This window comes from Melanerpes formicivorus, unplaced genomic scaffold, assembly GCF_026170545.1.
Source record: "Melanerpes formicivorus ecotype bairdi unplaced genomic scaffold, bMelFor1.0.p_v2 SCAF_1, whole genome shotgun sequence".
In the NCBI taxonomy this organism is placed as follows: Eukaryota; Metazoa; Chordata; class Aves; order Piciformes; family Picidae; genus Melanerpes; species Melanerpes formicivorus.
The window spans coordinates 59,371,433-59,383,698 of record NW_027142353.1 but is presented as its reverse complement, the minus strand read 5'-3'; the positions used below and the strand labels follow the sequence as shown (position 1 = coordinate 59,383,698).

The window sequence follows — 12,266 nt, the reverse complement described above, 5'->3', positions numbered from 1 at the left end:
TATGTGCCACTCAGAAATTCCAGATGTATGTTCATTGTACTGCAACAAATTTAAGATAGGTATTAACAACCCTCATAACTTTTTCTCTTGGTAATTTTATCAATCTGCCTTCACATTTATAGTACTACAAGTCTGAAATTTATTTGCTCTACAGTGTCTGCTCAGAAGTAATATTTATAGAACAATTTGAAAGCGGCTAATGTGAATAAAATGTACTTATTCTGTGTTTTAGGCCTTGAAGGAAAGCTTCTTAAAGGCTCTTGGGGTTGGAATTGGTTTTAATTTGCAAAGAATTGAATTTAATGTGTCCCCATTGCAACTGGAAGTAGGGAAGGTGTACAAGGAGACCAAAATGCTTCTGGATGGCGATAAAGAAGAAGAGTGGACATTTGAGGTAAGAAATGTTCAAATGTCTTTTTTTCCAGTGCTAAAATATTCAAATGTATTTTTTTTCAGTAATGCTAAACAGTCTCAGCAATCTAAGGCTTCATTGCACCTTTAATTATTTTTTGAATTGCAAATTCACCCCTTTATGCTGTGTAACCACATTGAAAATTTATGTCAATCAGAATTTAGGATACAGATCTGCAGCATTTTGAAGTGTTTCTGATGTTTGCAAATACACCCCAGAGAGAGAGATTCATTATAATGACTTTTAATGTATTTATTTTTTTTCCTGGAGTATATTGCTTGTGCTATGTGAAATTCAGTATTTCAGTTTCACTAAGGTTGGAAGAGACCTCAAAGATGATCAAGTCCAATCTGTCACCACAGACCTCATGACTAGAGTAGGGAGGATACTACTGCCCACAGCAGGCTTATGACCTCATGAATAAGACTTGACTTCTGAACAGTGTCTGAACAGTGATTTTGAAGCTCTTCATCAGTTGGTCAAGAATGGGACTAGGGAATAACTAATTCCATTAGTTATTGGTCATATTGAATGTTTGTAGTGGAGGAGATGCCTTCATCTACTTTGGGTTGTTTCTTCTTGACATGCAACCTGCTTGAAATGTTTTTGTCAGTTTGGAGTCACAGCATGCTGATTGGCTGCAGTCTGTGGCAATGGAGACATGCAAGAAACTTGCCTTTGCTTCATTGGAACATTCATTTACGCTCAATCTTTGTTTATCCTTCTTGCAAATTATGGAGACTTAATCACTGTAACACTATCCTGTCAGATTTAGTAGGTGTGGTAGTTCTATTCTATTCTATTCTATTCTATTCTATTCTATTCTATTCTATTCTATTCTATTCTATTCTATTCTATTCTATTCTATTCTATTCATCTGCAAATGAATGAGGTGATGGTAGCCTGTAGTAGTCAGTTCATCCCCACTGTGTTTTTAAGGTATCTACATCCTTGAACTCTCCAACAAAACCACTAAAAAGTACTATTGCTTCTTGGATGCCCCTGTTTTAACTTATTCTAAGTAATGTTCTGCTGGTTTTCTGAACCATATCCTTAATGTTTATGTAGTCTTTGATGGAAGCACTGAAGAAAATGCATTTACATTGCTGTTTCTCATCTTTACTAGGAAACCCGATTAGATGACCATCATCATGTTGCAGTGGCTCTTGGGAAGCAGGAGGGATTTGGACAGAAGCATTCTTATGTAAGAAATTATGAAACATTTTCTTATCTTGATACAAATCACTTCAACATGAACTTTGATAGTGTAGCTACAATTCTGTTATCTCAGATGTAGGGCCAAGGAGAAATTTTTACTCAGCTGTTACCTCTAGTTGTGTTGTGCCTACAACAGGAAAGGTCTGGAAAGGAGAAATAATTTAGAGGATGTCCACAGATCCTCTCAAATCTGGAATGTGTTACAGTGTTCAGTGTGTTCATTTGAGAGAAGATGAAGTGATGATTGTCACAGCTGCCTAGTACACAATTGGGAAAGATGGTTTTCACAAAGATAAGTGGAGACAGTAAAACAGTCTGGACTGGTAAACTAGTAGGACACCTCACCAAGTTAATTTTAATGATGAACTGTCAGTGTGTGTGGTCCAGAGCAGATCCAAACACCACTGTGACAAGATAAGCAACAACCACCCACAGGTGGGAAGAACATCGGTTTTAGACTCCATTCTATGCATTCACAGTATCACAGTATCCCAAGGTTGGAAGAGACCCGAAAGATCATCTAGTGCAACCTGTAACCACAGACCTCATGACTAGACCATGGCACCAAGTGCCATGTCCAATCCCCTCTTGAACACCTCTAGCGATGGTGACTCCACCACCTCCCTCGGCAGCACATTCCAATGACAAATGACTCTCTCCATGAAGAACTTTCTCCTCACCTCGAGCCTAAACTTCCCCAGTGCAGCTTGAGACTGTGTCCCCTTGTTCTGGTGCTGGTTGCTAGAGAGAAGAGACCAACTCCTTCCTGGCTACATCCACCTTTCAGGTAGTTGTAGAGAGCAATGAGGTCACGCCTGAGCCTCCTCCTTTCCAGGCTAAACAATCCCAGCTCCCTCAGCCTCTCCTCATAGGGCTTGGGCTCAAGGCCTCTCATCAGCCATGTTGCCCTTCTCTGGACACGTTCAAGTGTCTTGATGTCCTTCCTAAACTGAGGGGCCCAGAACTGAAAACAGGACTCAAGGTGTGACCTCACCAGTACTGAGTACAGGGGCACAAGGACTTCCCTGCTCCTGCTGGCCCCACTATTCCTAATGCAAGCCAGGATGCTGTTGCCCTTCTTGGCCACCTGGGCACACTGCTGCCTCATGTTTAGGTGGCTGTCAATCAGCACCCCCAGGTCCCTCTCTGTTTGGCAGCTCTCCAGCCACTCTGACCCCAGCCTGTAGCTCTGCATGGGGTTGCCGTGGCCAAAGTGCAGCACTTGGCACTTGGACTTGTTGAATGCATTACCTCTCTTGAGAGAAGGAACAAAGCTATGTAAAAGCTTTTGGGGGCTTTCTGTGTGATTTAACAAAGACCTGGCTCATGAAAACAAGCAGCGTTTTCAAACAACAAATTACTGTCAAATCTGAAGCAGACTGGCAAGTTGTAGCCAAAATAATATCAATCAGCAAAGGAAAGTGTAGCAAACTGCCAGGTTTGTCTGTGGTGGTTTGGTTGCTCAGAAGAAAATGGATTAGTTGTTTTCAGTTATTCAGATACCAAAATTCTTCCAGGAGCTCTAAAAAGAGATAACTAGTATATGAATGGATAAAAGGATGCAAGTGGTCATGCACACATCTATCATGGTCCCAATGTAAATGGATTACATGGGGAAGCAGAGCTTTTAACTAAGTATTAGATTGGAAAAAGAGGTATTCTTGAGGATTTACTGTGGTAAATCAGTGCTCAAATACTCTAAGGAAATACATGCATTCTGTTTGACAGGACACAGTTAAGTTCCTATTGAGGCTGCGTATCATTCATCCTACAGTAATACTGATAAATGTCAGTCTGAGGTAAAAAGAAGGCTGCCATTATTTCTAAAGGCAATTACCTAGTTACACTGGAAAAAGCACAGGCTTTTTAAGTATTTACCTTCTTCATCATTGTCACTCACCTTAAAATTAGCATAGGGAGAATAGGCATGGTATCAAGAGTTAAGATGAAAGCCTTGGAATCGAGAGTCTCAAAGGAATACTTCTCCACTGACTAAATCCGTTGACCTAAATTTCATTAGCTCAGTTCACTAAACAAAAGGTCATTTTAAGTAGGACAAGTGAGCAATCTGACTCCCCAGTATGGAAACAACATGTCTGTACTATTGTGTTGTGCCTTTTCAGGACTGATCCTGCTGATCGACAGCTGCCTAAACATGAGCCAGCAGTGTGCCCAGGTGGCCAAGAAGGCCAATAGCATCCTGGCCTGCATTAGGAATAGTGTGGCCAGCAGGAGCAGGGAGGTCATTGTGCCCCTGTACTCTGCATTGGTTAGGCCGCACCTTGAGTCCTGTGTCCAGTTCAGGGCCCCTCAGTTTAAGAAGGACGTTGAGACACTTGAACGTGTCCAGAGAAGGGCAACAAGGCTGGGGAGAGGCCTTGAGCACAAGCCCTATGAGGAGAGGCTGAGGGAGCTGGGATTGTTTAGCCTGGAAAGGAGGAGGCTCAGAGGTGACCTCATTGCTCTCTACAACTACCTGAAAGGTGGTTGTAGCCAGGAAGGGGTTGGTCTCTTCTCCCAGGCAACCAGCACCAGAACAAAAGGACACAGTCTCAAGCAGCGCCAGGGGAAGTTTAGGCTTGAGGTGAGGAGAAAGTTCTTCAGCGAGCGAGTCATTCGTCATTGGAATGTGCTACCCAGGGAGGTGGTGGAGTCACCATCCCTGGAGGTGTTCAAGAGGGGATTGGATGTGGCACTTGGTACCATGGTCTATTCATGAGGTCTGTGGTTACAGGTTGGACTCGATGATACTCAAGGTCTCTTCCAACCTTGGCGATACTGTGATACTGTGACTCTTTCTGACTGTAGTGTGGAGGAAATGAAAGGGGCCTTCTCTTTCAAGCAGAACTGTAAGAAAAGATTCTATGTACTGCTAGGGGTGTTGAGAGGAAAAGGTATTCTTGGTTTGAAAAAATTGAGTATGTAGACATTATGCAATTGCTTTGGGTTGTCAATGCTTGCTTCTCTTCCCTCTCTGTCACAGAAGTAATTTGTTTTATGTCCTGTTTGCAGAAAACCAACTTTCAGTGAGCTTGCTTCACAACCTGATAGCAGGGACTTGCAATTCACAGCAAGAACCAATTATTTCTTTACAGTACTACACTGTAAATTCACTACTGCCAAGGATCTTTAAATGCCTGCTAGTGGGAGCTGTAGGCTTGAAGGGACAGAACATTTGTCTGCACTCTTAACCTACATCTAGGTCTCAAAAAAAGGTGGCAGAGTTTATAATTCTTTATATTTCCTGTACAGTCTGTAAAATCTTTTTGTCTGTCACTTGCTGCCTTTCTCAGAACTTGTGGGGAATTCAGTCAGAGCCTGCTTGCCTTCAGGTAAGCACGTGCTGAAGTTCAGACTAGGTCTGTTAACAATCCACTCGGCTCCCAGGCTCAGTTCATATTTGGCATGCACCTGTGATGTGGCTTGCATGGCTCCAGGCACTGTTTCTGGAGCTTTACCTCAACCCCAAAAGGCCAGATGAACAGGAATGTCTCAATACCATGTCACTTGGGTGAGAATATAAAGTAACAGGCAGCTCAATTAACTGATGCTTCCAGTCTGCATTGGACGACTTTGCTGTGCTCTTACAATCTTTTGTTGTCTCGCCATTTATTCCAAACAGTAGCTTGCTGCTCCAACACTGAAACAGAGAATAGACATTTTTGCTCTTTTACCTGTTACTGACCTACATTCATTAAGGTTATAGGAAGGGATTAAAAAAACCCCAATAAGATGGGCATTAGGTAGTGTCACCTCCAGTACTTGCATTTAAGCAAGCAGATACCCACAAGGCATTGTTATGGACAAATTCCCCAAATGGTCTCAAGGGTCTCCACACACTGGACACCTTTCTGAAGTGCCTGTTACACTACTGCATGCAATATGGGGAATAAACACAAGGAGTTGGAGGTCTGTGTCTAGTTGCAAGGCTACAATTTTGTTGGGATCATGGAGAAATGGAGGACTGGTTCCCATAGCTGGAGTGTTCTGATCAAGGGGTACAGGTTCTTTGGGGAAGACATCCTGGGAGGGTACAGAATGGGAGTTTATATGAGTTAGCAGCTGGGCTGCATCAAGTTTGCCTTGGAATAGATGAGGAACCAGCTGAGAGTTTATGAATTAGGATTCAAGAGAGAACAGGTCAAGGTAAGCTGTTCCTGGGCAGCTGGCTCTGGGTGGCCTTGCTAGAGCAGAGCGGTGAGACTAGATGACCTCCAGGGCTTCCTTCTGATCTCAAACATTCTGTGGTTACCAGACATTAGTATTTGCTCCCAGTAAATTAACAGTACCTTTACCTACATCAAAAAAGTGCCAGTTTGTCTGATGCAGAGTAACCCAGTGCTGCTGAATTCCATCAAATACTACAGGTAAAGAATGTGTTGCTTGTGTAAATGCCATGTGTAGGAGGAGTCCCTGACATTCCTGTCCCATTCATGCAACTGTAGTTTTTGTCCTGCTCTTTGGGAAGTATTACCCTTGCAGATGGCACGTAGCAGCTTGCACAGCAGCATGCTGAACAACCCAAACCTCTTCTTAGAAGTGTGATTTTTCTTTTTCCTTTTCTTGAAGTGGTGGAACTAATGCAGAGACCAGGACACTCGAATTTCCAGTATCCCAGGCTGCACTTAGTCTGGATTTAACATAGGGAATTGTAGGGTGATTGTGATCACTTTTGTCCTTAAATAGCATGAGGCTGAGGGAAGCATAACTTCAGTGATCACTGGTGTTAAAAAGAGTATGAATAGGCAGGCTTCTAGGGGAATAAATCCTCACAGTATCACAGTATCACTAAGGTTGGAAGAGACCTTGAGTATCATCGAGTCCAACCTGTCACCACAGACCTCATGACTACACCATGGCACCAAGTGCCACGTCCAGTCCCCTCTTGAACACCTCCAGGGATGGTGACTCCACCACCTCCCTGGGCAGCCCATTCCAATGACGAATTACTCTCTCAGTGAAGAACTTTCTCCTCACCTCGAGTCTAAATTTCCCCTGGTGCAGCTTGAGACTGTGTCCTCTTGTTCTGATGCTGGTTGCTAGAGAGAAGAGACCAACCCCTTCCTGGCTACAACCACCTTTCAGGTAGTTGTACAGAGCAATGAGGTCACCCCTGAGCCTCCTCTTCTCCAGGCTAAACAATCCCAGCTCCCTCAGCCTCTCCTCATAGGGCTTGTGCTCAAGGCCTCTCCCCAGCCTTGTTGCCCTTCTCTGGACACGTTCAAGTGTCTCGATGTCCTTCTTAAACTGAGGGGCCCAGAACTGGACACAGGACTCAAGGTGCAGCCTAACCAATGCAGAGTACAGGGGCACAATGACCTCCCTGCTCCTGCTGGCCACACTATTCCTAATGCAGGCCAGGATGCCATTGGCCCTCTTGGCCACTTGGGCACACTGCTGCCTCATGTTTAGGTGGCTGTCAATCAGCACCCCCAGGTCCCTCTCTGTTTGGCAGCTCTCCAGCCACTCTGACCCCAGCCTGTAGCTCTGCATGGGATTGCCGTAGCCAAAGTGCAGCACTCGGCACTTGGACTTGTTGAATGCCATCCCATTGGACTCCGCCCATCTGTCCAGTCATTTGAGGTCCCTCTGCAGAGCCTTCCTACCCTCTAACTGACCAACATCTGCTCCTAACTTGGTGTCATCTGCAAATTTGCTGATGATTGACTCAATCCCCTCATCCAGATCATCAATGAAGATGTTAAAGAGGATGGGGCCCAGCACTGATCCCTGGGGGACGCCACTGGTGACTGGCCGCCAGCTGGATGTGGCACCATTCACCACCACTCTCTGGGCTCGGCCCTCTAGCCAGTTCCTAACACATTTCAGATAATCATGTCTGCTGGAGAATAAATTACAGTTTAGTGATGGATTGTATTATATTGTTTTTAAATTTCTTTTTACTTGCCTTTCTCTGGGATTAACCACTCATTCTGTGGTATCTGCAGCATTCTCTGACACTGATTCTTCCAGTTTTCTTCACTGAATGCCAAAGCTAAACTTGTTTTGGTGGGGGTTGCTTTGTTTCTTTTGTTTTGCTTTGTTTGTTTTTTCTGTACATGCTTCTGTTGGAATGAAGCTGGAGGTGGGGAGATTCAGGCTAGATGTGAGGAGGAGGTTCTTCACCATGAGAGTGGTGAAACCCTGGAATGTGTTGTCCAGGGAGGTGGTCGAGGCCCCGTCCCTGGAGGTGTTTAAGCCCAGGCTGGATGAGGCTCTGTCCAGCCTGATCTAGTGTGGGGTGTCCCTGCCCATGGCAGGGGGGTTGAAACTAGATGATCCTTGTGGTCCCTTCCAACCCTGAATGATACTATGATACTATGATTGTATAGCCTAAACTGGGGACAGTGATACTGGTCTCAACTGGAGTATTTACTTTGTTCTTCAGTAAGCAATATGTAGCTCAAAGCAGACAGAATATACTACAGGAAGAAAACTGTGATTTATTGATTCATGTAATACTAGTATGTGTTTTCCCTAGGTATGTTCCATGGAGCCTGACCAGCCACAGTTTACAGTACTGACTTTTGAAGACTTAGTTGCATCTGGCATCCCAATTGCACCTGAGGATTCTACATACTGGGATAACTTTTCTTCTAAGCAGGAGAGTCCAATGAAACAGAGTTCACATTTAAGATCAAAATGCTTATAAGGAAATTGTTGAAGTTTTTATGCTGTTACTGTATGTAATTCAGAGTGTGGGAGTAAGTGTGTAAATTGAACCATTTTTTTCCTTGTTTAACAATCTGATTTTCACCCTTTTTTAAATTGACATTCTTTATCAATATCTTAAGGAAGTTGGATGTTTCCTCACTGAAGGAACTCTCAGTGAACAGTCTCCAAGCTGGGATCTTGCTTTTTTTGCTCCTCCATACTTGTGGTTCCTGCACTTTCAACACTTGCCCATACTAGCAACAGGGAGCAGTGCTACAGTAATGCTGTTGATTAATCAACAAGTGTTTAATGTGTAAAAATCTGTTTCCATACTTCACTTATGCTGAAGTTTAAATTATGAAACTGCCTTTTCTCCTACAAGGATAATAGTTTTATTTTCAGCTGGATGAATGGAGCTGGAATAATTGGTCAAAATCCTTTGGCTGTTGCTATATGATGTAAGTGTGTTGTACAGTATTTTGTGTAATGGCAGGCTGAATCTTAGTAGTCTTGGAACTATATCTATGCAAAACTTAGTTGTGGCAGGGAGTTAACCTGGTACAATTTGAGGCCATTTCCTCTCGTTCTGTCATGGTGCTAGGGAGAAAAGACCAACACCACACCTCAATACTGCCTCCTTTCAGGTAGCTGTAGAGAGCAATGAAGTCTCCCATCAGCTTCCTCTTTTCCAGATTAAACATTCCCAGTTCCCTCATAAGCTTGTTCTCCAGAGACCCCTTACCAGCTTCACTGTCCTTGTCTGGATGTGCTCCAGCACCTCAATGCCCTTTTTGTAGTGAGGGGCCCAAAACTGAAGGCAGTATTCGAGGGGCAGCCTCACCAGGGCCAAGTACAGGGGCATGATCTCTTCTCTACTCCTGCTGGCCACAGGCCAGGATGCTGTTGGTCTTACTGGCCACCTGTGTACATTGCTGCCATGGTTTAGTCATGAGGTCTGTGGTGACAGGTTGGAATTGATGATCTTTGAGGTCTCTTCCAACCTTGGTGATTCTGTGTGACTGTCAGCACCCCTTTTCTTATGGGCAGCTTTCCAGCCACTCTCCCCCAAGCCTGTAGCATTGTCTTTGTTTACAATCTGTGTTAGTTAAAGCTTCCTCTGTGTAACTTGGGATTTGAATTTTAGCAGCTTTGTTGCTGAGGGGAAAAGCATACAAAAAAAGATAGGAGCTAAACAGCAGTTCAGATTTCCTAGACTTGCATTTCATCTGTACTCTCCTAGACAGTAAGGCATGTCAGGGGCAGGGAGAGGGAACAAAACAAAGCAAAAAGAGACCCTATTTACATTTTCCAAACACTCACACAATATCTGAAGACAGATTCTATTTTATTGTCTTGCAGATCTACAGAAATCTGAATTTGCTTTAGAGCTTGAGTGCACCTGTGGAATGTTTCATACTCCTTTTCAAAACAAATCCTATTCTTTACCATCACCTCTCACTTTCCTTTCAAGAAGTCATAGATATATTATGGTCTGTTTATACATTAGGAAACATACTGAGCAGAGTGAATCATGCTGAACAGGAGAATTTTTACACCTAAAAAGTGTTCATTTATGTCCTACATATAAACAGATCTTCAGTGAATTTGTGTTTCAGTCCAACTTGGCTGCACCCTATATTCTCGCCAAAGGAGAATCTGTGTAGTGTAACCATTGAAGCCATGCCTTATTGCATACAGAGAAGGCCATGTGTTTTAGAGTAGAATAGAATAGAATTAACCAGGTTGGAAGAGGCCTTTGAGACCATCGAGCCCAACCTATCATCCAACACTATCTAATCAGCTAAACCATGGCAACAAGCACCCCATCCAGTCTCTTCCTAAACACCTCCAGGGATGGTGACTCCACCACCTCCCTGGGCAGCACATTCCAATGGGTAACAACTCTCTCTGTGAAGAACTTTCCCCTCACCTCAAGCCTAAACTTCCACTGGTGCAGCTTGAGACTGTGTCCTCTTGTTCTGGTGCTAGTTGCCTTGGAGAAGAGACCTAACCCCTTCTGGCTACAACCACTTTTCAGGTAGTTGTAGAGAGCAATAAGGTCTCCCCTGAGCCTCCTCTTCTCCAGGCTAAAAACCCCAGCTCCCTCAGCCTCTCCTCGTAGGGCTTGTGCTCAAGGCCTCTCCCCAGCCTTGTTGCCCTTCTCTGGACACGTTCAAGAGTCTCAATGTCCTTCATAAACTGAGGGGCCCAGGACTGGACACAGTACTCAAGGTGTGGCCTAACCAGTGCTGAGTACAGGGGCAGAATGACCTCCCTGCTTCTGCTGGCCACACTCCTCTTAATGCATGCCAGGATACCGTTGGCCTTCTTGGCCACCTGGGCACCCTGCTGGCTCATGTTCATGGAAACATTCAGGCAACAGCTCACCTTGTTGTGTTGGGTTGTTTGTTTGGTGGTGGTTTTTTTGGGGGTGGTGGTTTGTTTTGATTTGTGGGTTGTGGGGGGTTTTTTTGGTGGTTTTTTTTTGGTGTTGGTGATTTGGTTTGGGGTTTTTTGGTGTGTTTTTTTTTCTGTGTGTGGTGGTGGGGTTTGTTTGTGTTTGTTTGTTTTCTCGAGAAGTCACTTTTTGTGGTATGTTCTGTTTTCCTGCTGTACATACTGCGTTTTGTGATCAGATGCAATGTATGATTCCAGTTTCTGCCTGGTTTAATTTCTTCATTGAAATAAAAAGTTATTTTGGGACTGTGTTCTGGTTTTTGTGTTGTCTATTTATGGCTCTTTTTTAAAATTTCATTATTTTTTGGATCCAGACATGGGATATCTTTGTCGTTGACGTAGACAGTGGCATTGAGTGCACCCTCAGCAAGTTTGCTGATGACACCCAGCTGTGTGGTGCAGCAGACAGGCTGGAGGGAAGGGAGGCCATCCAGAGGGACTTTGACAGGCTGGAGAGGTGGGCACAAGCCAATCTCATGAGGTTCAACAAGACCAAGTGCAGGGTCCTGCATCTGGGTCGAGGCAATCCCAGGCACAAATCCAGGCTGGGCAGTGACTGGCTGGAAAGCAGCCCTGAGGAGAGGGACTTGGAGGTGCTGATGGATGAGAAGCTCAACAGGAGCTCTCAATGTGCACTTGCAGCCCGGAAAGCCAATCAGATCCTGGGCTGCATTGAGAGAAGTGTGGCCAGCAGGTCAAGGGAGGTGATTCTCCCCCTCTATTCAGCTCTGGTGAGACACCCCCCACCACCACCACCACTGCGTCCAGTTCTGGAGTCCCTATTATAAGAGGGATATGGATGTGCTGGAAGGTGTCCAGAGAAGGGCCATGAGGATGATCAGAGGGCTGGAGCACCTCTCCTATGAGGACAGACTGAAGGAGTTGGGGCTGTTCAGTCTGCAGAAGAGAGGGCTCCGAGGTGACCTCATTGTGGCCTTCCAGTATCTGAAGGGGGCCTACAGGAAGGCTGGGGAGGGACTTCTTAGGCTATCAACCTTGTTGCCCTTCTCTGGACCAGTTAAAGTGTCTCAATGTCCTTCTTAAACTGAGGGGCCCAGAACTGGACACAGTACTCAAGGTGTGGCCTAACCAGTGCAGTATACAGGGGCTCTGTACACTGCACTGTATACTTAAAAGATTTGCTAGACTGCTTGTCAGGAATGTCCTAGGGATTTAGAGGTGCCTATTGAATATTCTGTGCAGGCTTGGGGCAGAAAGCTAGCACCATGGTTCCCAGCATGAGCAAGCTGCAACACCGTACCAATATACCATTCCAGAACTTGGAAGGAGTGATGGAGGTTTAGTAAATGGTAATGTTCCTATGAATAACAAAGCTCTAAAGGAGTTGGGGGTGGCATTTCAAGTTTCATACTCTCAGGGTTTGATAATTAAGTTGGAGAAGCGTGAATGTCTTGCTTAGGATTTTATTATTACCCCATTAATTTATTCAGACATTCAAATCCAGTCAGGTATTCCACAAGGGCACTGAGATTTTGATTGTGTTAGGATTTGAGGGCTTAGCTCA

At 44.6% G+C, this 12,266-nt stretch overlaps 1 protein-coding gene across 1 annotated transcript in view; it reads left to right on the top strand.

The window, feature by feature from the left end:
- The window catches only part of AASDHPPT (aminoadipate-semialdehyde dehydrogenase-phosphopantetheinyl transferase), a 36,447-nt gene extending 25,455 nt beyond the window's left edge, over positions 1-10,992 (top strand). Inside the window, exons 4-6 of the mRNA XM_068144882.1 lie at positions 233-394; positions 1,539-1,616; positions 8,112-10,992. Coding sequence (XP_068000983.1) covers positions 233-394; positions 1,539-1,616; positions 8,112-8,282 — 411 coding nt within the window. The 3' untranslated portion in view covers positions 8,283-10,992. The remainder of the gene's footprint in view (positions 1-232; positions 395-1,538; positions 1,617-8,111) is intronic.
- The last annotated feature ends 1,274 nt before the right edge of the window (positions 10,993-12,266 follow it).